The sequence below is a fragment of the Pseudonaja textilis genome, chromosome 5 (assembly GCF_049901715.1).
Source record: "Pseudonaja textilis isolate UNSWEBS1 chromosome 5, rPseTex1.2, whole genome shotgun sequence".
NCBI classification, from domain to species: domain Eukaryota; kingdom Metazoa; phylum Chordata; class Lepidosauria; order Squamata; family Elapidae; genus Pseudonaja; species Pseudonaja textilis.
Genome location: NC_141994.1, coordinates 53,171,152 through 53,196,082, shown reverse-complemented (window position 1 = coordinate 53,196,082; position 24,931 = coordinate 53,171,152). Strand labels below are relative to the sequence as shown.

At 37.4% G+C, this 24,931-nt stretch overlaps 1 protein-coding gene across 2 annotated transcripts in view; it reads right to left on the bottom strand.

The window, feature by feature from the left end:
* APPL2 (adaptor protein, phosphotyrosine interacting with PH domain and leucine zipper 2) overlaps positions 1 to 24,931 on the bottom strand; it is a 32,893-nt gene that overhangs the window by 4,120 nt on the left and 3,842 nt on the right. The window contains exons 2-19 of one of the 2 annotated variants that reach the window (XM_026695152.2): positions 21,503 to 21,601; positions 19,122 to 19,181; positions 18,294 to 18,365; positions 12,896 to 12,983; positions 11,537 to 11,578; positions 11,386 to 11,444; positions 9,964 to 10,110; positions 9,171 to 9,253; positions 8,383 to 8,538; positions 7,459 to 7,647; positions 6,306 to 6,348; positions 6,145 to 6,201; positions 5,930 to 6,018; positions 5,395 to 5,553; positions 5,229 to 5,281; positions 3,249 to 3,423; positions 1,526 to 1,562; positions 1,300 to 1,440 (exon numbers count right to left, since the gene is read on the bottom strand). In XM_026695152.2, the coding sequence (XP_026550937.1) occupies positions 1,300 to 1,440; positions 1,526 to 1,562; positions 3,249 to 3,423; positions 5,229 to 5,281; positions 5,395 to 5,553; positions 5,930 to 6,018; positions 6,145 to 6,201; positions 6,306 to 6,348; positions 7,459 to 7,647; positions 8,383 to 8,538; positions 9,171 to 9,253; positions 9,964 to 10,110; positions 11,386 to 11,444; positions 11,537 to 11,578; positions 12,896 to 12,983; positions 18,294 to 18,365; positions 19,122 to 19,181; positions 21,503 to 21,601 (1,749 nt within the window). Of the gene's footprint in view, positions 1 to 1,299; positions 1,441 to 1,525; positions 1,563 to 3,248; positions 3,424 to 5,228; positions 5,282 to 5,394; positions 5,554 to 5,929; positions 6,019 to 6,144; positions 6,202 to 6,305; positions 6,351 to 7,418; positions 7,648 to 8,382; positions 8,539 to 9,170; positions 9,254 to 9,963; positions 10,111 to 11,385; positions 11,445 to 11,536; positions 11,579 to 12,895; positions 12,984 to 18,293; positions 18,366 to 19,121; positions 19,182 to 21,502; positions 21,602 to 24,931 lie in introns of both variants that reach the window. The other variant, XM_087934883.1, reaches the window with a different exon arrangement.

The following is a 24,931-nucleotide window of genomic DNA, read 5'->3' as shown; positions in this document are numbered from 1 at the left end:
ATGTTTACATCCAATTATTTGTCCAACACTATCCATGTAACCATCCAGATACTGACCATAATGCTCATAATATGATTAGCTATGGCTAAAGGAAATTGTAATCCAACAACCTGCATAAGGAAACACAAACCATACCCCTTTTTATAGTAATGCTGCTATATTTAGAAGCCACAGGTTGGAATTAACAAATGAAATTCTACCAATTGGTCATTTTAAATGGATACCATAAGAAAACATTCCATTTCAAGGCCAGTCACTCCCTCGGCCAATTCACCTCCCAAAGATGTGGGGAAAATAGGAGGAAGGTGTGTTGGATATGTTTGCTGTCTTGGGTTATTTGTAAAATAACTAAATTAATAAAAACATGATACAAATGAACTGTTTGCTGCCTTGAGTTATTTACAAAAATAATAAAGGTAGGATAAAAATAAACTTACCTAAATTGATTAATAAGCCCATTATATCAAGGTTACAGGTACTCCTTTACTTATAAATACAACAAGGCCAGAATTTCAATTGCTATGCAATTTGTTAAGTGAATCATCATGTAGCTGGACCTGATTTTACGGCCATTTTACCATGGCCATTAAGTGAATTGATGTGGTCTTTAAGTGAATTATATGATCATTAAGCGAATCCAACATCCCCCTCCCCCCCCAATTGACTTAGTTTATTAGATTGTGATTTCAATCTTCCCAGCTGGTTTCGGATAAGCAAAGTCAATGGGGGATGATTGTGACCATTGGATGCTGCAACCATTGTAAATGTGAGCCAGTTGTCAAGTGCCCAAATCAGGATCACAAGACACTTGAGATGGTGCAACATTTATAACTTCACGGGTGGGAATCTAAGTCACTTTTTTCAGTACCAATATAAACCATTGTTAAACCAATGATCGTAAGTCTGGTATCAAAGAGGGCATGTTGGATTGAAGGCTGCATTAGATTTTGTGCACTATAATTTGAAAGTGCACAACACCAGGACCAATTTTGGAGTGAATAAGATTATTTGAAGAGTAACAAGCTGCTGGGAGATTTAAGAATTGGAACTCCACAAAAAATAAAGCAAAACTGGAAATAAATCTCTCAAAATGTTTGGCCCAATCCATTCTGAAGCTTGCAGAAGCGGTGCTGCCTGGTTATACGTTTTATACTCTTATAATGAAGATGCTGCTACTGCTGTTTTTATTTGATGGCATGTTACAAAACAGATTGGGTCATTAGCTTATAACATTCCATTTCATTGAAGAAAGTCGTTACATCTATTCATTTTAACTATACAACAAAGCTATTTCCATACCTTTTCACCTTCAGTGTTACTCTCAAACACATAAGCACTCATGCCATCTTCACCTGACAATTCAGAGACACAAACCACAAACCCAAACAGCCTCTTGTTTTCCTTGTGAGCAGCAAACTGTGTCACATTGGCTAGTTCAAACTGAAAAAGAAATAATAATATAAATTTACCTAAAATCTCTGGGACTGCAATCTTACTGTGGCAATAAAAGAAAGCATATGCTTACATTTGATCTTGTAACTTGTGTTTGAGGATCTATCAATCTGTTAATGAAAGAAAAATATGTTTTAAAGGCAATAAACTCCATCATGATTACCAATTGAATCCAGAGGAAATCTATGATCAAAAGGATTTTTGATGCAGTTGAAACTCCTGCCAATAATGGGGTGTGTGTGGCATCCCGCCCCCCACCAGAGCCTGAAGAATTGTGATCAATAACTACCACTCCTGAAGGCTAGGTATTGCCTTCATCATCAGTAATACTTTTCGTTACAGGTAATCCTCGACCTAAAACCAGAAACATGCTGCTACTGCTGTTTTTATTTGACTGCATGTTACAAAACAGATTTTTATTTATTTGATTTGATTTGTCAATCACTTACAAAATAATAGGTATAAGTATAAAAATGAGTAAGAATACAGAAAACAGGTACGATTAAATGGGGACAATAGGACAGGGACAGGAGGCATGATGGTGCACTTCTGCATACCCCTTACAGACTTCTTAGAAATGGGGGTGAGGTCAATAGTGGATAGTTTGAGGTTAAAGGAGTGGGGGTTATGGGATGTAACTACAGAGTCAGGTAGTGCATTCCAGGCCACTGTTGCTTTCTGCAATCAAGCTTGGAGCGATTAACATTGAGTTTGTATCTGTTGTGTGCTCTTGTATTGTTGCAGTTGAAGCTGAAGTAGTCATTGACTGGTAGGACATTGTAGCAGATAATTTTGTGTACTATGCTTAAGTCCAATCGTAGGCGGCGTAGTTCAAGATTGTCCAAGCCCCAAATTTCAAGTCTGGTGATATAGGGTATTCTGTTATGAGCAGAGGAGTGTAGTACTCTTCTCGTGAAATACTTCTGGACTCGCTCAATTGTATTAATGTCTGATATACAGTGCGGATTCCAGAGAGTTGAGCTGTAGTCGAGTATTGGTCTAGCAAAGGTTTTGTATGCCCTAGTTAGCAATTCAATATTTCCAGAGGAAAAGCTTTGTAAGATTAGATTTACAACTCTTAATGCCTTTTTGGCAATGCTGTTACAGTGAGCTCTGGCGCTTAGGTCATTAGATAGGAGTACTCCTAGGTCCTTGACATTATCATTAGCTCATAACATTCCATTTCATTGAAGAAAGCCATTACCTGTATTCATTTCACGTTAAGTGAGACATTTGTTAAGTGAATTTCACCCCATTTTACAACCTTTCCTGCCTCAGTTGTTAAGTGAATCACTGCAGTTGACTAGTTAGTAAACCAATTGTTATGTGAATCTGGCTTCCCCAGCTGCCAAACAATCTGAATTTTCATCACATGATCATGGAGATGCTAGAAAGGTGGTAACTGTGAAAAACGGTCTAAATCACTTCTGTGCTGTTGAAACTTTGAATGGTCACTAAATGAATTGTAAGTCGAGGACTACCTGTAATGGCAGCTTGAGATATACAAGATCTTGGCTATAAAATTAAGCACTGAATAGTATAAGGGCGATTGACTAGACATGCCTTTGATCTAGCGAAACTCTTCATACATTCTTAGGCCCTCCCACATTTCTTGAAGGACCAACACTGGAGCAGATGTGCGTCAGAGAACAAAATCTGCCTCCTTTCCCTAATGCTTTTTCTCTGACTGATTCCATTTCCAGGATCACTTTACAACTAAAACTACAAAGAGGGCAACAAAACTAAAGGGGGGGAAGATATATGGAAATGGATCAAAGAAGATAAAGTTTGCTTACTTCAGGTCATTGCTGGTGACCAAGAGATGTGATTCAGTTGTACGGAAAATATTATGAATAGCCCGAGCTGCCAACACCTGCCGCATTGCTTCATAGATCACCTCCACTGTGTGGTCAGATCTGACAGCCATAGAGCCTAAAAACCGAACTACAAACATGTGCTGCAGGAGTGAATCTGGGGATGGAGGGGGAGAGAAATGGAAAAAATATATTTATATTGCCTTTTATCATAAAAACAATTTTAATAGATTCCTGCAAAAATGATTATTATTTCAAAGAGAAGCTTCCCCATCTGCAATATATTTCAAATCCCAGTTCACATATAGATGCTTAAATGATGATTAAAAACAGGGGTCTTCAAACTTGGCAGCTTTAAAACTTGTGGACCTTAGCTCCCAGAATTCCTCTAATCATGTTAGCTCAGGGATTCTGGGAGTTGAAGTCTACAAGTCTTAAACTTGCCAAGTTTGAAGACGCTTGCTCTAGAACAGGGATGTCCAACCTTGGCAACTTTAAGACTTGTGGACTTCAACTCCCAGCTCCCAGATTTCAACTGGGAGTTGAAGTCCACAAATCTTAAAGTTGCTAAGGTTGGAGACCTCTGCTCTAAAAGATATAATATCAAGGTTACATTTATTTTTTTTCTCATGGAGGGCTGCTTTCTTTTTAGGGTAATAATTCGTTATATACTGATGAAGTATGGACAAGAAACCAAAGCAAGGAAGGAGCACCACTTCCTTTCTACTAGAGGTTGTCCTTGTTTATCAACCACAATCAGAACTGGCAACTTGGTGTCTAGGTGAATTGGCCACTAAGAAACTGCCACCATGCTTATGATCTTACTTTAGCTTTCCTTTGCTTTACAGACCTACGAAAATCATAAATGCCAGAATTGGTTGCAAAGTTTCTTTTTCATCACCATTGTAACTATGAACAGTTGCTAAATGAGCCCATTGCTAAGAGAAGACTACCTGTATTTTCTCCTGTATTTCCTTACCTTACTCTTCTTCACCTAGCAGGACACATAGAGAGACTGCCTTGATCCGAAGCTGGTCTCATCATTTACAAAGGGCTATTGAGGTTTATGCTAAAGCTTGCATAAAGCATGTATATAAGCTCCAGTTTGTCTCTTCCTATGCAGTGCATTCATAAGTATTCTTTCAGTGGGGCAGTTCACATACTCAGTTATAAACTATCACATTCTGAGTATGAAATAATTAGCAACCCTTTGCAATCTGTCTTTGTAAATGTGGAATCAGTGCAAATGCTGTTTGCAGCACAAATGGTGGAGCTTATTTTTATCAATTTCTTTATCATATTTGTATAGCTTGACAGCTTCCTCCTGGTAGGAATCTCATCTCCACCCCAAGATTCTTAGCTATATTAGCACTAAGTGTATCCTTTCACCAATGTTTACTGCTTACCCTAGACTTTTCATTTCCAACTTACCACAGAAAAAAATGCAGCAGAAAGGAAAGAAGGGAATGGGCTACAAGTTAATTTTTGCAGCCTTCTAGTCACCAGTGAAACCTTCTAATAACTGAGAAATTGTGCAATGAGAATTGTAACTACGAAAAGTGCCCTCAGTCATTCCATCCAGCATTATAAATAAAGCTAAAGTATGAGGGGGGGGAAACACGATTTTAAAAATGTGTGTGGAGAATGGTATACTATGGATACCACCAAACATGCATTGCTGATACCAGGCTGTTTCCTCATCTTGCTCACAGCACATTTCAAAAATTAAAACCAACCTAGAAAAGACTGCATGTTTCCATCTACAGAGACCGGAACATTGTTGACTTCTGCTTATACATTTTTTTAAAGACAAATAGTTATTCCTGCAGCCACATTTGACAATAAACGGACTACCAGGTGGTCTTAGTAGCACAGGCAAAATGGCTGTCTCTCCGAAAGTGGGACATTAACCTGGATGACTTTGGGACCAAAGCAAACAGTGATGAACAACGCTTACAGTACCTGCTTCATCCTCTTTCTCGCCATCTTCAGATTCTCCAAAAGGATTGGTACGTCTGCAACAGAACAGTATCATTTCTAAAAGACCATTTTCCAATACTAAGAGAAAAGTTTTTTTTTTTTAAAAAAAGAGTTCCTTGTCCAAAGAAAGATTGTTGGCAACCCGTACCTTCCACCCCTGTGCTGATCTAGGAACTCTGTTGCAGGAAGCACAATGTCAAACTGAATGGGAGTTCCAGGTGCAATTAACTCAGTGGGGACGAGAGCTTCAGCAGACTCCTCAGGAACTGTCTGGTCTTTCAGAATATCCATGCACTTCCCATCCTGGCTAAAGGAAAAGAGATGAGAAAGGGGCCATTTGAAATACGCAGTCAAAAAGCACGATGGATTATTACGAATGGAAAATCCATTAAAAATAACTAAGGTATCATTTTTCCTGTGTTTTACTAGTTTCAAAAGATGAATGACAAAGAATAAGCAGAGAATCTCTTTTTAAGGAAATGCTTGTTCATTGGCATGTGACTGATACGATCCATCTATTGTGTTAAGGAACAGTTCTCTATGTCATAACTAGAAGAGGAAATGCAGGATTAAATATTCCCCCAGGACAAAACTCTTTGCTTACACTGAAATTGTATATTAGGGGAAAAGAAGGTTTTATATTCAATGGGGAAGGACAAAACCCAAGGCAAACATGAAGGTACCTGGAGGAATGACTACCCTGCTTCGTCTCAAAGCTCGTGATTGGAGTCACAGCTTGCAGCGCTGTCTGATTCAACCTAATGGCAACTGCCTGAAGTAAAACAGAAGTGCATCTTTAAGTAATACTGTGTAAAGTTCTTGCACAAACACAGAATCATAAGTGAACATATCTTATAAGATAAATAAATTTGAAAAAAAGATATCAAAACATGCTCACTTCTGGGTTGTCAGTCAGATAGATCTGTCGTGAAATGTTGTTGATTGCACTTATCCACTGTAACAACAAAGCAAATATTTAAAATAAGGCACCTGGATATTCTTGAATTCTTAATTTGTAGAATTGGTTTTATCTAACAAATTCAGGGTGAAATGTTTTACCTCCTCATATTCTTTTTTGCTTTCTGCCTGGAGAGTTATGCCTCTATTAAAAAAATACACAACCATTAGTATTATTTCACTGGATTTTCACATATGCATCATTCTTGCTCAAGACTGCATGAATGAAAAATACAATACAATACAATTTGAGATCCAAAAGTTTGAATTTGCAGGATATTAAAGGTGTGAGAATATTAATGTTGGGAAATCAGCCAAGCATAAAATATTCACGTGTAGGCAAAAAAGTGACTTAAGCTTAGAGCAAAAAATAAGCTTCCCAGAATCACATTGTTTGAGTTGGGCAGCCTTAGAAATCAAATCAAATAAAAATGTTTTTGAACTTCTAGATTAAACATTCTGGACCAAAAGCCTGATGGATAGACCTTGAAACAGTTATAATTACAAAGAAAAAGCCAATTTGGCATTTGGTGCTTGGTTTACAGATGTAAGCTTATTTGTATTTGCTGAAATATGCTGAAATACTAGTCAGTATTGACTCCTGGTAATTATCTGGACAAATCCCTGGAGTCTTCTTGGCAAAATTTCAGAAGTGGTTTAGCATTACCTGCTAAACCACTTTTGGTTTTGGGCCTGAGAGAGAATGACTGGCCAAAGCCACCCAACTAGCTTTGTGCCTAAGGAGAAATTAGAACTCAGTCTTCTGTTTCTATGCTGAAGCCTTAACTTCCTTAACCAAATTGGCTTCCATTTGCTGAAATAGTACAATACCCCTAATTATTTATACAATGCCTGTATTGTTCTTTCTTAGATAATGACAGCAGTGGCCTTCTTAAATTTCTATACTGTTAAGTTCCAAATGTTATTCCTAGTGGCTCACATTCAAGAGGGAGGGCACTTACCTAAATTCATGAGCGGCTATTCCATAATATGGGGGTGTAACTGAAAAAAATTGCCGCAGCCCCCTAACTCTTGGCTACTTAAAACTGATTATGTGCTATAACATTAAATGGAAATCCATGTACAACACCAAAATTACTTTTGCAATAATTCCTATGTAATCCAGAAAAACTTGATTTAGATTAAGTGGAGGAAATAAAGTACACAAAGCAGCTCAGTTAATGCAACCTCGCCAAGAATTAACAAAGCTTTCCTTCTAGCAGATGCCTTGATCCCCAGATCCTGACCCACATACGGTTTTCCTGTTGGAGTGGTGATCTGAAAGCAGTAACGTCGGTCTTCACAATCAATGGCCATCACAGAACAGTTGTCCAAATCTTGAATCAATCCACCGGCGACTGCACCCCTGGGTTGACACATCAAGTTTCCACCCTGAGTGAAGAAATACAGCCTGTCCCACGTGGTTGTCACAAGGCCTGTTTTGCTGCAAAAAAATATACCATTTCAAGATTTAAAAAAACCAAAACCCAGTACTGGAACATGTTTGCCAAAATCATTCCAACAAGCCCATCTGATTGTCTTCAGCACATGGATTTTTAAGACTATATTTTGTTATGACTATATCACTAGTTACAGCTTTTATTTATTTTCAGGTGTTGGATTTTATAATGCTGCTACATTGGTGAGTCAGGTTTCATTGTCTGGAATCAGTAACCTGCCTACACAGTTACCATATATCGCTGGACAAGTGAAGACTATTACTTTTACCACTATTAGATGCATCCCACAAATGGAACTGATATTTGCAATGTCTAAAGCATATATAGATATTAATAAGCTTCCATAAGCAGAGGTTAAATGGAAAAAAGGGGAAAAAAGAAATAACAGCTCCTCTCCCTGTTGAAGCCTATTGTGCATAGACTTTAAAAAGGCCCTTATGTAAATATTTTATTCAACCCAACCATCTGGACACTAGGCACTTTATTGTAATTACTAGTGCAATAGTACTTGTACATTTTCCATAGTACAAGAAGCATAGTACAAGAAGCATTTTATCACTCTTTAAGATTTCACTCTTTAAGATTCGAAGTAAACATAAAAAATGAAGTATTTTTAGCCCTCTTATTGTCCAAATTAAGTCGGAGTACGATAATTTAAAAAAAAGCTGAAATGACCAACCCAGCAAGATAAATAAAACATTTCTGAGCTTCCACATTACTTTCTAAGGTTTAGGTAGCCTGCTTTCTGGATGAGGTTTTTGTTGATGACAGGAGAAGCATCAAAATCGGGCGTATATACTGATTCACCAACTGAAAGCAGATCTTGCTGAGATACCCTCATGACTTCCACCTCAGCATCTGATTCTTCTTGGATGCTGCAATACATAAATAAAATCAAAGCACTTCACCATCATGCTATTTCTGGTGAACTTTTATGTATGAAATTAATACAGCTGGGCGTTAAAGATTATTTACAAATACATTTTTCATAAGTACTTAAGAGCTACAAAACAGGGTAAGAATGTGCATTTGCAAGTAATTATGAATCACAATAACATCATGATTTCATGTATATCTTATATGATAAAGATTTTAGGATGATCAAGAACACTTTTCAGAAATCACTTTTGTGATACGTTATTTTGCAGCTTAGCTCTAGACAAACTATTTTAGTGCCATTTCCTATCTCTAAAATGGTTGCAATTCTGTAGAGATGCACAGTGGGAGAAAAAAAATACACAATTACTTTCAAGATCCCTGATCAGGCAGCATAAATTATAAGCCAATATCTTCCAGATGAATTGGACTATAAGTATTGTTACAAGCCAGTATGGCAAATTATCAGTTGGGTCATAGTTGAATAGGCCTTTGATAGTATTTTCACGTCAAAACAATTCTATCTCCCTTTCTTTCCCTCTCCCTTCTTGCTCATGTAGATAAGAGCAATACAAGCAACATCTTTCCTCCTTCCCAAAATTGCAAAGCAATATAAACAGGAATGTGTTACCTCTGCACCATTTTTGTAACCGATGTTAAAAATCCATCTAGCTTTTTTGAAAACATCTCTGCTCCTTTCTTCAAAAAATTAATCTGAAAAGTATAAAAAGGAAGCTGAAGACTTTGACTAGCAAATGGTTCCCTCCAAGGGTCTCCAAGCCTTGAGAAGTTAGTAGATGTACTTTGTATTTTGAGAGCTTTTGTGGATCCTCAAAGAAAATGGGGGCTTGGCCATTCATAAAACAGCATCACCATGGGCATAGTCAGTCTAAAACACTTGTAATAATTGCTGACAGGAGACTCAGTATTAAAATGATTAAAAAGAATAAGTCAGGCATCAAGAGAAACACCATTTATAGGCAAAATATATCTTTGAAATTCAGCTTAAATTCAGTCTCTATGATCTTGCACATTAACCTTCCTTCCTTCCTTCCTCTTTCCCCCTCTCTCTGTTATGAAATAATTGTAAGCCTTCTCTTTTTTAGCATCAATATTCCTCATCTCAGTTAAAACCCATGGAAGTTGGTGTATACAATTTATTTAACAAGCCTTACATTTGTTACTTTAAGAGTAGACTATTATTCATACCTTTTTATCATTCACTCATATCAATGATCACAACTCTGGTTTACAATATTAGAGAACACAGGTGCTTTGAATATAAAGTGGCTGAAATATTAAGGAGCTATATTGTGCTCAGACATATATGAAGCACCATTTGCAAATGAGGTATCCCACTGCACTGAAAAATAATTCACAGCTCCTTTCTTAGCTATAAAACTGTGTTGCTTAGGGCTACATACCTGTGAATGTGCATATCCCAGCATGGGTTCCATCATAGCAATTCTTTTACGATACTGTAAAGCATTCAAGGCACAGTAATATTGTAATGATGACAGATGCTGCTTCCTTCGGGCACTGGCAACCTCTTTGGCAACTTCAGCCTTTAGCTGAATAATAAAATGTTTATAAAACCCAGACAAGTATCAGCAGACAATTTGCTTTTTTTTCCAAAAGAGGCTGAAGAATGCAACATACAACAGATAAGATCACATCAAAATCTACTGAAAGCACTTGGATTATATTTGCATATGACTAGTCTTAAGAAAAGAAAGATTAGGGGTGACATGATAGCAGTGTTCCAATATCTCAGGGGCTGCCACAAAGAAGAGGGAGACAAGCTATTCTGCAAAGCACCTGAGGGCAGGACATGAAGCAATGGGTGGAAACTAACCAAAGAGAGAAGCAACTTAGAACTAAGGAGAAATTTCCTGACAGAACAATTAATCAGAAGAACAACTTGCCTCTAGAAGTTGTAAATACTCCAACACTGAAAGTTTTTAAGAAGAGATTGTATAACCATTTCTCTGAAGTGGTGTAGGGCCATGATGGAGAACCTATGGCACACGTGCCACAGGTGGCACTCAGAGCCATTTGTGCCGGCATGTGAGCTGCAGGCAAACATATGTCACTGGGCATGCACAGCTAATTTTTGGCTGGTTTGAGGCCTTTTTCGGCCTCCCAAAGGCTTGAGGAAGGCTTCTGCAGGCTTTGCAGGCCGAAAACTAGCCCCGTTTCGTCACTTCCCATTTTTCCGAAAATACTGGAAGTGAGGAAGGGCTAGTTTTCGGCCTGCAAAGCCTGCAGAAGCCTTCCTCAAGCCTTTGGGCCTCAAACCAGCCGAAAATTAGCTGTGAGGCGCGGTTCAGATAAGGGGGTAGTGAGGATGGGTGGGTATTACGTGTGCATGCGTAGGGGGTGTGGGGGAGCGCACATTGCTTTCTGGGTGTTGGCATGCGAGTGCTTGCGTGCAAGCGTGCGCACAATTTTTGGCACAGGAACCCAAAAAGGTTAGCCACCACTGGTGTAGGATTTTCTGCCTCAGCTGTGGATTGGACTATAAGAACTCCAAGGTCCCTTCCAACTCTGTTATTCTATTCTATTCTATTCTATTCTATTCTATTCTATTCTATTCTATTCTATTCTATTCTATTCTATTCTATTCTAACATTCAGGACTCTCGTTCTGAGAACTGCACCCATCATTTGGAAGGCACTTCCAAATAATTCAAATGCTACCATAAATTTTAAGCGATCTTTTCCATCACATTTTTTATTTGTATGAAATAGATATGTTGAATTGAACTTTCTGCCCACTTGCTTTTTTTCTACATGGCCAGAATTTGGGTTGTTTAAAAAAAATAATCTAAAACTGGAAAAGCATACCTTTCCATTCTCTTTCTTTTTGGGTAGCCTGCTGTATCTGGCCATGGAGAAGTCATGTTCTGAAAGAAAAGGCAACCTTTGAGCCTCACAACTGAAGCTGCACATGCAGCAGGGAATTCTATCAAATCAAAAATAAAAATGCGAGACATACCATTGCTTGCAAGACTGAAGAGATCCTTTAAAGTGCTTACTTCTAGGGAGAAAATAAAGAAAACAACAATGTATGTATTACATATTTTTCAGAGATATGTGGATTAAATCCTGGACAGAAATAGAACTCTCCCTCCCATCTACTTTACTTACAAATTTCTATAACTGTAGTTCTCACCAAACAGATTTCATCAATCAACCCAAGAAAACTTGGGAGGAAAAGCTGCTATCCTTGTAGCATTTTTGTTTTATTACAATTTCTAGTTTGAATCTAATGTCCAGGATTCCTTTGGCCAATAGAACAGGGAAATCTGGCAGCCTATCTTAGAAATGACTAGCATGGTACAAGCCTGAAGGCTGTAGACAAGATCTTATTTCCTTCATTTTCCCCCATTTTTGTAATGTAACCACACCCACCAGGATTGTCCTTATTTTGAAGTAAATATGTAGAGAAATGTACTGGTAAGCTATATTGTTATAGCTATATTGTTATTATTCCCATCTATATCTTTTGAGATTTCTTAAATAAAAAAATAGTTTATTTCTTCCCTTTAATTTTCTATTCACGCATTCTCTCAGGGAAACAATAAAAAGATAGTCCTCACCTAACTACCCTACCTGTTGCTAAGTGACAAGAGTTGTTGAATGAAAGATCACATAAACGTTCCACTTAGCAACAGCAGTTCCTCAAGAGTAGGGGCTGCCTCTGCTTCAACTCACCCCCATCCACTTATCTCTCTCTCAACTCTGCCCTTTTGGCAACACATCTACCCATTGCTGACAGCTGCCCATCACCCATCCCTGCCAGCCACGTCACCCACCCCACTTTGCATTACTATCGGTCAAGGTCTTCTTTTACACTGACTTCTGTGGTCCCGGGACAGCCGGGCCTTTCTTTTCAACGTTGATTGGGGCCTTGGTTTCTACATTGTCCTTCTTTTGCAGGTCAGACAGGTCCTTCTTTGATGAACAGAGATCTTGGATGCGACTCAAATAGAAGCACTGAGTACAACATGAGCATAGGCTCTCGGGGGAGAGCGGGGCAGAGACCCTGACTGCACTGGCACAAAAGAAGGTGCCTTTGTGGCACATCCACTGACATTGGGCTGGTCAGCAGGGGCAGCTGGCAGCAACATGTAGGCAGATGGCCAAAAGGGAGTTGTAAATATGGGTGGGACTGAAGGTAGTGAACAAATGTTGTTCATGTAACCACTGCAAGGGCTTCAAGGACCAGTCATAAGTCCCTTTGTTCAGCACTTTTATGGTCACTGAAATGATGGACATTAAGTGAGGACTACTTGGTAATGAGAACTCAGCCTGTGGAAATTCCCAACCAGGAAGAAACATGTCAACTATTTACCTGTAAGATCTTTCTCACGAAACTGGATGACAGGAAGAACCATTGTGTCTGCAAGCTGTTTTGCCAGTTCAGTGTGTAAAGCATTAAGCTGAAAAACAGGAAAGCAATGATACTATCTTGGTACTACAATCCTGGAAATATCTCTCAGCCTCAATTTCATCTCTAAATAATAATCATAATAAAGCTGATATAAGCAAAGGAAATTAGAGAAAGGAAGTAAAAAATGACATTGGAGGAAGCCAACATTATTTCTTTTCACCTATATAGCTGGATTGGGATCCTCTCTAATATATATAAAACACACACAGACATACACACACGTATTTATCTATGTATGTAGGTATATATTAGAACAATATTTATCTTCAGAATCATTTTCTATGTATTCATATCTCAGTAATCTCTTGATCTCATATCAAGACATACCATACATCTTCTAATTTTTAATCTCTTAATATAGAATGATCAACTTTTTAATGTAGAATAGTTAAAATATTGAATTTTGTTTATTACCATTAGGTTCTGTTATAATTGCAGGGACTAAATGACTAACAGACAGATGCCCTTTAAGCTGTCAAATCCTAATTCCTCTTCACTGCAGGAAACCTTAAAAATAAATCAATCTAAATATGAAGTTAGCAGTCTGATGTATTTTTTGTGGAACATCTTTTAATCAATAAGAGTACTTACAGCACATCTGCTTTGATGAATAGTATGGGGGTAGGGGGGAGAAGGGGAAGACCAGTAAAAGTTTTAAAAACTTCCTTAAGGACTCATCCATGCTTGGTTTACAGATTTCAGCACATCTCTTCTTCAGTTTATATTTACAAACAGTCCTCAAGTTACAACCATTCATTTACTGACCGTTCTAAGTTACAGTGGCACCAGAAACAGTGACTTATGACTGGTTTCTCCACTTACGACTATTGCAGTATCTCCCTGGTCACATGATCAAAATTTGGGCATTTGGCAACTAGCATGTATTTATGACAGTGGCTGTCATGACCGTTGGAGACTGACTCTGAGGGAGAGGAATAACAGCCGACAGGGAGTAGAAGTGTGGCTCCAAAGATTGTGGAGGAGACTGGGGAAGGGCAGAGGCCGGCTGGGCAGTCAGAGGAAGACCCAGGCCCATCCCTCTTCATGCTAGGGCACGCAGGGAGGAACGGAGAAAGGAACAACATGGCTTACGGGAGAGGAAGCAGCCATGATCCCCCACATTGGCTGCAGCTAGGGGGAATAGTATAAAGGAGGAGCGTTTAAAACACAGCATTACTAGAAGCAAAGCATGTTTTATTTCTGGCTGAGGTTTATCTTGGTTGGCGTTCTTCCGATGGACTGTGCCTTGTTATCTTCTTGAAGTTTGTAATTAATTATCCTGGTCTGTTGTGGAAATTCCTTCAGTGTGGCTTGGTTTGGTTTTTTATTTCTCTGTTATCTGTTCGTTGAGTTTGGACTGTATTTCTTTCTTTTGGAGACTATTTTGGAAAAAGTTTAATCTTCAACTGTGAACAATTGAACAGTGAGGCCAAGTTGGAGGCGTTGAAGGAAATGTATTTACGTTTGGGAATTTATTACGTGTGTGCTGCTTCCTGGGTCATCACAGTGGCATTGTTCTGGGGTCATATGACCACCATTTGTAACCTTCCAGACAGCTTCTGACAAGCAATGTGGGAAGCCAGATTCACTTAACGAACACGATTCACTTAATAACTGCAGTGATTCACTTAACTGTGGCAAAAAAGGTTATAAAATGAGGCACAATTCACTTGACAACTACCTTGCTTATAATAGAAATGTTGGGCGCAACCACGGTCATAAATTGAGGATTATCTGTACATGTATTCCAATATTAATATTTGCATTCTAAAGATGTATTGATTTTGTTCCTTGTTATCTTTGACATTTTGATGATTTACTATTTGCTTTTACAAAACAGGAAAATCTGATTCTCATAAAGAAATGCAGGTGGTGCCCCCCACTGTATACAGGTAGTCCTCGACTTATGACCAGAAATTGTCCCCAAAATTTCTGCTGGTAAGTAAGACAATTGTTGAGTTTTGCCCCATTTTACAATTCTTTCTTGTTAAGTGAATCACTGCAGTTGATATGTTAGTAACCTGGTTGTTAAGTGAATCTGGCCTCCCCATTGACTTTGCTTGTGAAAACGTTGCAAAAGGTGATCACATGGTCCTGTGTGATGACCCAGTGTGGGATACAAAAACAACACAGGCACAAAAACAGGTGAAGTCCTTTTAATTCCTTCAACTTGGCTTCAAAGCTCCAAATATACTTGACTGGAGACAAAAAACTCCCCCACAAACAGTTGCAAAAAGGAGGAGATGCTGGTTAAACTAAAAATACCTATAAATTATAACTAGAAAAAACACAAACAACACAACAGAAACCACACTGAAGCAATTAAGGGAACCAGGCAAGATAAGGGCTTGAAGACGCCCACAGATATCGGAATACATACTGGGAAGGACACCAAACTCAGGTAAGAACGGACAGACTAGAAATATTTTCATACTTTGTTTCCAGTACTGGCTCATGCAGTCAGTCCTTTTAAATAGTTCCCACAGCTGCAGCCCTTGAAGGGGATCAATGCCCTTTCCTCCCCCGTAGACGTTTCACGTTTCTTCCTTATCCTCTCCTCCCTGCATGCCCTAGGATGCAGAAGGGAAGGGCCTGGGTCCTCCTCTGACTGCCCAGGTGGCCTGTGCCCTTCCCCAGCCTCTTCCACAACCTCTGGAGCCACACTTCCACTCTCTGTGGGCTGTTCCTCCTGTCCCTCGGAGTCAGTCTCCAACAAGGGCATCACACCCTGGGATATAGCAAAGATGATAAGTATGAACCAGTTGCCAAGCCTCTGAATTTTGATCACATGATCATGGAGATGTTGCAAAGGTTGTAACTGAAAAATGGTCAAAAATCACTTTTTAAAGCTGCATTGTAACTTTGAAGAGTCACTAAATGAACTGTTGTAAGTCAAGGACTACCTCTAGTGCAACGTTTCTCCAATCAACATGAGGATGACTGGAAGCACAACTTAACACACTCAGAAGGCAGCAGTCTGTAAAGGCTGATCAAGAGAATTTCTCACTGCAGTTTTCTCACATGGTGTTCAAATTTAAAATCTGGAATGTCTGCATATATTCTCTGAATTGCCTCTAGTGATGAAACTAATCCTATCTTAAAACTGTATGAAGCTGAACACTAAGGTTATTCCACCAAAAGTTCTAAGGGAATTTGCTTCACAAAATGCAAAGACTCAACTCACAAATAAGACCTCACTATATAGCAGGGGTGGGCAAACTACGGCCCGGGGGCCACATCCGGCCCGTTGGTCTTTTTAATCCGGCCCGCCGAAGATTGGTACAGAATTAAGGTTTGATGTGAATGATTGAATGATTGCATTCATTTGATTTTGACTTGTAATGACAGGCATTTTGACACCAGGTGGGGGCCCATCTGTCAAATTTTAAAAGTCAATGAGGCCCCCGAGCCAAAAAGTTTGCCCAAGAAAGTCTCCAAGGTTATCAAATGACTGGAGAGGCTCTGAAGCAAAATTAACTTGGATGTTTATATTGATTCTGCAACCTTCAGTTTCATTCGCACTTTGTATTGCTTTGACCATGTGGCTGTTCTATCCAAACCAAACAAAGAGCTGTTGTTTTTCTTTTTCGTTTCTAGCAGAACAATGTAATATCCAAGGGAGGTTTTTAAACGGTTATTGATTTTCATGTATGGGTTGATATATAAATACAAAGAGGAGAATAAAGGTATGACTCATCGCCATTGACAAATACAAGGGCCACTAAATGGTTTACACTGTGGGAAAGGCAGAGCATCTAGGGAAGAACACAGAAACTTTCTTTGAAAACCTAGTATGTATTTGACAAAGCCCCTGCCACATTTTGGTCCCAGGATGCCATTGTTAAGTATTCTGTTAAAAAGATGGACAATGGACTTTTCAACAAAAGTTATCTTGTACTTGAATTGCTGATAAATTCTGTCTGAGGTGCTTTCGTGTATGCATAGTCATACATAGATCTGAACTATTAAAAGAGACTGAATTTTCTCTCTCCAGGATATTATACCTTGGTGATATTATATCTTGGTGAGTAAAAAAAAAGAGAGAGAGAGATTAGGAAACTCTCCAGAAAAAAGTAAAGTCTCTCTTGTTACTTCCATATAGTTTTTCTTATGCCAACAATATGAAAGAAGCCACTGGCTTCTTTTTTTCAGAATGTTTTTTCTTCTTAGTCTAGTTTACAACTATTGGATTTCCTAGTGGTCTCCCTACCAAATACTAATCAGGCCCAACTCTTTGAGGCTTAATCAAGTCAGCTACATGATGGAGAGAATTCTCCCTTCTCCCCCCAAATACAGATCTCAAGACTGTTTAGGATAAATTGCAACAGCTAATGCTCTACAAAAGGTATTATTATTTTAATGTTGAGGGGTTCACAGAATTGTGGATTTTGGTTGAATGTGATTAAACAGTTAAAACCAGATGGAAAAAGGTATGAAAGCCCCAAGAGAAAACAAGTTTGGAATACTGAAGTTGTTTCAAGCCAAAATGGAAGCCAACTTTCTGGGAAAAGCAAAAATTCTTGTCTGCCCCTGAAAAGTTGTGGATTATAAAAGAAATTGTACAGGGATCATCTTAGAACAGGGGTATCAAACTGGCGGCCTGTGGACCAGATGCATCACACGCGGGCTACATCCATCCCGGCTCCACAAAGTAAAAAAAACATTATGATACATCATGTGACACAATCAAACTTTACACCCATGTCTTAGAACATCTGAGGACAAAGAGATGGCAAAAATAATCTATGAACATGTGGAAGGAAATTTAAACGATGACATTTAGGCTCCTAAGATTTTGAAGTTCAGCAAGGCTACAAGTGTTTTATCTCTTCCTAACAATGTAAAACTCAGAAATGGTTTACTGCATTGGGGCAATGATGAGAATATCAAGTCCAAGCTGCAAAGATAAACACTTTACAGATTAACACATTATGGCTCCATTTCCTCATAAACACTATCTTTGTGAACAAATTATCTCTTGCATGCTAATTGGTGCAAACAGAAAAATTCTCAAATGGCAATAGCAAACAGAGTATTTTATGTACTAGTAAATAATTGTAATAGAGATAATACTAAACCCTATTCTACCCAATGTCACCATCCTGAATTTAAAAGTGTTGAAGGCTTTTATAAGACTCTTCATAGAAAAGCAGAATGTCTCCTTCCCTCTTCATTGTTTCAGTTGCAGAAGTCCTTTTCTGATCAACACCAAGCATTAACTACTCTCTTTTCTTTTCTAGCATCCTTACATCCTAATCAGGAGAGTGAAAGAAAGAAATCAAGTTATAATTTGGATTACCTCATCCACAATTTTTGAGAAGGACTGGAGTGTAGATATCACTTCTTCATCTCCTTTCCCCAAGGCAAAATTCTGTAAGTTAACAAGGATTAATGGCAGCACTTAATCAAAGAAGGAAATGAGAGTCTAAGAAGGCTCAGCTCACGTTTAGCCCAATCAGAAGTATTTTACTCAAGATTAAGGGTACTTGTAAGTCAGAGAGAAAAAGGAGCCTGACTCTCATTATTTCTAACCCAAAGTGAAAAAAAACTCTACCCCCCACCTCCTACACTCAATCACTAATCATAGATTATAATCAGACTGCACTAATCTTTGGCAAATTGCTGCAAAATAGCAGTGTGATTCACTTACATATAGGCTTCCTAACATTTCTAAAGTTTCCTACCAATATGACCCACTGAGAGAAATGCCAGCAGTATCTTCCTCAACATCAGGGGGACACATGTGCCTCCCAGGGTCTCTAGAAAGGGATGCAAAAAGTCAAGACAGGTTGGTTTGAAGCTGTACTCCTTTTTAAAGCTTCTATTGTATGGCTCTGATTGTCATCCTGGCATTTTCTACCTTCACTGCAAGCATCTCTGGAACCTCACCACTACTGTGAATAGAGAAATGATCACAAGTGACACAGTTGTTGGAGTTTTAAGAATCAATTCCATGTGCCATTTCAAACGAAGAAATTCAGGCACCAGAATTCTGTCAGAACAAGTTAGTCTCCTTGTAATCTCTGCAGACCATCAAGCAAAATACTAGGGAAAGGTTAAAAACTCTTGTCTACTTTTCATCTCCCCAATGTGGAAATTGCTCAGGAAAAGATTGTACTGCACATACCTGTTTTTCATAGGCAAGAAGATGCTTGGAAAGCTGTTGTGTTGCCAGGCACATTTCATTCTATAACGAGAGAATGTGTCTCATTACTGACTCTTACAACCACTTGAAGATTTACAATGTAAAGACTGCACAACTGTTTCCAAAGAAGGACTGCATTTGCCTTTAAATGACATGCTCTATTGCAAAAAGTGGCAGATTGGGCCAAGATGTTGCTCAGGCAATGTCTTTTATTGGATACTATTAAAGAAGAGAATTCACATTAAAGCCAACTATTAAAGAAGACTCTATCCAGCTATGTAGAGTCAGGACTGGGTAATATTTGTAACCAGGGTCATGTCTGCCTTCAGCTACTGAAGATCCATGGGAGAATTTGTCCACTCTCTCTCAGCCCAACCTGACTTATTGGTGTGGTTAAAAAAAATGGGAGGTCACATTACAATCACCATAGCTCCTTATCAAAAAACAGATTATAACTCTGTCAAAGAAACAAATGAGCCTCTAGACATAGCCAAGACTTTAAAAAATATAATCTAAGACTCCCAATTTTGTATTACAGTCATAGGCTTCCCCTCAAATGGGACTATTTGTATTTATTCTATTTCTAATCTATATAACAATTATTCCTTAGAAGCATATCTCTGAATTGGATGCAGATTGTATGATTTTAGGCTCTTGTACTAATTTTCTGTCCCCAAAGAACATATTAATAAATGAATACATTAATCCATGCATTATTGGATTTCCTGCAATCTGCTTCCTAAATAAACAGAAACAGAAATTGGCAGTGCTCTTTAGCACACTGCTCATTATTGGTTACCTGTTGCTATTTTCACTACACAAATGAGGAAAGATTACAGATCAAATTGTGGTAATAAAACACCAATACAATCACAAGTCCTGCTTTTTAACATTGTCATTATGCCTGAATTTTAGATCACAATTAAAAACAAATGTGACTCAACTTCTAATGAAATTAGCTTGAAGCTATAAATTGGAAAGTGGTAACCAATTAGCTTGAAGCTATAAGTTGGAAAGTGGTAACCAATCAATCAGGATTTATACATGACAGGCCAGCTTTTCAAGTAAGTGAGAGGACATACAAGTAAGGTCTTCCCAGTTATGTAGGAAGAAAAAAAAGAAGGCAGCATAAAAAAAATACACAAGTTTTCAGCAAAATCACCTTTGTTTTAAAGCCACAGCAATTTCATTCCTTTTACATCAATGATTTTAATAAAGCTAATTTCTATACTATTCACAAAATAGCTCTGCAAGACCAATAAAAATTGCCCTCACACTGCAGCTGAAATCTATTACCAAATGTTACATACTTTACAAAGAACAATTGCCTTCACATTTTTCAAATAATCATGAAGAAAATTATGTTGTGCAAAACCACTAACACTTATCTCTGCAGTAATTCAAAATATGTTAATAAATTGTTTTTCTGATGAAAATATTCTTGACATAAGATGCAAGTCCAAGGAGGCCAGGGAGAGGTGCTCCATAAAATGCTGAGCTTCAGATATTCCACCTGGCATTTAAGGATGGTATACAATCCACAGCTAAACTTTAAAGAATTCATATCTAAACAGTAGGAAGGGTTGGACTTTGTATACACAAAGAGATCAAGGTAAAGAAAACAAAGATGTAAAAATTTAAAAGGCTCCTTTATTTCTGTAACATCTTTTTCGCATACAATGATCAATAACAGCAAAGCTATTCTTTTACCTCAGAAGATGAAGTTTCTAAAGACCAAATCACTTGGTGTATAAATAGATTAGGAATCACAACTTATACCCTCAAAATATGTTGGGCAACAACTCTGACAATTCCTTGCCAGCATCTATGTTGGGCAGGCTGACGGAAATTGATGTCCAAAATTTCTGGACCGGAATAGGCCCTACCCCAAATCACCACTCAACTACAAGTAGTCCTCAACTTATGACCACAATTGAGCCCAAGATTTCTGTTGCTAAGTGAGACATTTGTTAAATGAGTATTGCCCCATTTAATGACATTTCTTGCCACAGTTAAGTAAATCACTGCAGTTTTTAAGTTAGTAACATGGTTGTTAAGTGAATCTGGCTTTCCCGTTGACTTTGCTTGTCAGAAGGTCACAAAAGGGGTTCATGTGACCCCCAAGACACTGCAAACATCATAAACATGCGTCTTCCACAGTCGTAAGTGTAAAAATGGTCATAAGTCATTTTACAGTGCTGTTGTAAGTTTGAACCATCACTAAATGAACTGTTGTAAAAGTTGAGGATTACCTGTATTAACAATAGATTGAACTGTAAGAGGAAGTACAAAAAAATTAAAAATAATTTTAGAAAAGGAAAGGAAAAAAAAATACCCAGTGTATTTCATTGAAACTAACTTACCTGTGCCCCATAGACTCGCTGCATTGCTTGAAGCAGTTGGTTGGTGTAATCTGTGAGTGTTCCTGCATCTTCTTCAAATACACTCAGCAAGGAACGGGTCTGAAGCATTTAAAAACAAACATATAAATGAAATCTAGAATAAAGGTATCATTCAGAAGTTCTCGCATCTTTTTTTCTTCCATCAGCAAAACCTGAATTATTAAAAAAAAATCATTCAGCAGACATAATCATTCTGCCAAAGATTCTGTGATCCAGAATTCTGTTCATCAAATTATTGACGAAGTTCACAAGTGGGATGTAGGCCCAGTGACCCAACAATTGTTATTATTGTACACAGAGCCACTGGAACTAGTAACCACCCACAGTCTTTTCTTGTAGAATTAAATCTAGCAGATGTTACCTATATAGAGAAGGAATAAATTCCACAGTAAAACCAGACTCTATTTATTAGAGGACTCTGGCTTCTGGCATTATCAGATAGATAATTATCAACCTTGGCCGTGTGGACAACTCCCAGAATTGTTAAGACAGCTGAAGTCTGGATCCACAGTTCTTCAAATGGCCAAGGTTGAGAAATGTTGAGATAAATGTTTTGAAAATGCTGCTTGCATTGGCGAAAATCCCTTGCATAGTCACTTATGAAAGGGAAAGGTGCAAAAAAGGTCACAAGCTTGTTTAGCATGTTTGTGGGATAATAAATATTTATACCAGATTTGGAATAAATGCTTAAATACAGTTTATTGTAATATGGAAGGGTTTGACCAGCTAACCTATTCAGTTTTGGATGTCTATTGTGGCTTACCTCTTCAAACTAAAAACTCTAAGGGGAACTTAGGGGCCATTCAGACATTCTATTAACTTCAGATGAAGAATTTCTTCTTCAAACTGATCTAGGCTTAGAAAAGATTTTTCCTGACAACTGTAACTGTGAAGGAGGTTTTTATTTCCAAAAGTATGTTTATATTATTTTCATTTATATGTTGTAGAAATGTATATTGCATTATATAGGGTTGACATAATTTAAAATGTAATAAATTATGTGGCCAAATATTATAATAAGAGCATATACCTATCTTAACATTCCGTATGCCAATTTGCATTATTTGCATTAGCACATTACTGAGCATGAAAAGGTAATGCTGTCTATTAACAGGTCACTGCAGTTTCTCACCAGAGAATAAGGGAAAGTGGAATGGAGGCAAAGAAAGAATATTTGGAAATTGTGATAAATTGAGAAGCTTTGGGGTGATAAAAAGGAAGCTTTAATCGAAATTCCTGAGGATACCAGATTAGAGAATGATTGTGTAATTTTTAAGGAGGAATCTCGGGAAATGCTTCAAATGAGGACACTGAAAGGGGAATCAACATAGTCAGGAGAACAAAAAAAAAACATTCAACCATTATGTACTGTAATGACTAGTTATGTAGGATTTACCAAATGATTACTGACAAATTAAGGCACAGTTTATGTTAATACACAGGGCAACTTCAGATAAAAAGTATTTAGAGATTTTAGAGGAAGGATTTGATCATGTTCTATGTCTGAAACCTGGAATGTTTTGAGAAGCTTCTTCATTCTTCATTGGACAAATGATTTAAGAGGGATCTGAACACTTGTTTATTTAATAAAGTGAGATGATTTATGGAAGTGAAGCGAATGCAGAGAACGGCAGTAAATTAGATAGTACATTTAATGATGGTAAACATGTTATTTTTCTTGTAGTTGTAAATATATCATGGTGTATGTGAATTTTATTGCTTTCAATCTGTTCATTTTTTATTGTATTTAGTGTCTAAAAATACATTGTTTTCTTTTTTTTATAAATTTTTTTATTGATTTTTAAAAACAAACGTAAACAAACAAAACATAAAACATCTTTTTTGAAAGCAGCTTGATCCCGGGTTATATCTCTTCGTACAGACACAAATTCAAGTTCATGCTCATTTTTATATACCATTCCATATCTTATTACCATTCTACATTTTCTATATGGCTTCTCCCCTCTTTTAACTTTCTTAATTTAATTTTATTTATTTCATCTCAATTCAGATAATTATACTTATATTCTTTGTCTGTCCTGTTTCAGCTGTCTATTATCTTTTCTCATTAAACAAAATTTCTCCTGGAATCACTGATTGGAGTATGATGCCTTTATATCTTTCCCCTAAATTTATAACACTTAATATAATACATAACTTCCATTCGGATTCTGCTTAGTACATTCTAAAGCTACACACTATATTTTAAAAAGAGAAATTTTTTTAAGTATATAATATAATTAAAACAACAATCCATACCAATTCAATTCTAGCGTTAATATTAATATTCATTTAAATCTTAAACATTTTATACATTACTTTTCAAATAGGTATCATGCTTCTATGGGAACACTTATAAATTTTGTGTAGTTACTTCCCCCCCCATTTCACTTATATTTTAAAACATTATGTAATTAAAGTGTTCCCATTCCTTCCTAATTCAATTCTCTCATTTATTTCATTTCATTTATTTTGTTCACAAAAGTTTCACTGAATTACAGAGTATTTTATCCCATTTTTTAATCATATGTTGTTCCAATTTTCTAACATTATTTCTAATACAAGTATAACAATACAATCTTATGTACCTTTGCAGAATCTCATTTTCAGTTATATTTTTACCCATTATCTCTGAATAAGTCCTGTTTCTTTATATCTTGCTCCAAACCTTTGTAGCTTCTCTTCCTTTCCTTCCTCCCTTGCTTCTCTCTGCCCTTTTTACCCCCTTGTCTCTCCACCTCCATTTCCCTCTTCTGTGTTCCCTTTTTCTGTTGCTTTCTAACATTATATCCACTTTTCACCTTATTTTTCCCTTTTTGGGTTGTTTTTTTAGGTCTTAAATTCTCCATTCTCTTTCCTCCCCTTTCCCCTTTCTTCCCCAAGTAAAGTTATTTGTTCATTAAAGATGGCTTCTTCTTTGTCCCAATCTTCTTGTTGCACAGTCTTTTCTTGTAGTTTCTCGTAGGTACAGATCGCCATTTCTAAGAATTGAAAAACGGAGCCAAGAGAGCCCTTCCCTTCTTGTTCCTCTTCTTTATATTTTTTAAATTCCATTTTCAGTTCATCCACTGAACTGAAGTGATGCCATTGTAAAAAAATGTTAAACAACTACCCAAGTGTTTTTAATCATTCAAATATAATTTCCAGAAGTCCCAAAGTCACCAAGCAATCCAAATACACACAAGCTGTTTCTTTTAACACTTTCTTCTTTTTTCACTTTTTCTTCCTGGGGTTACTATTTAGTTACAAAGTTCCAGTTAAAATGTATCTTTTAGAAGTCTTGTTAAGATTTAACTTTAGATTCTTTTGGATTCCAGGCAGCCTCCTCCTTCCAAATCTTGCTCTTATTCTTTTCCTCTCCCTTCCCATTTACAGCAAAAAATATATATT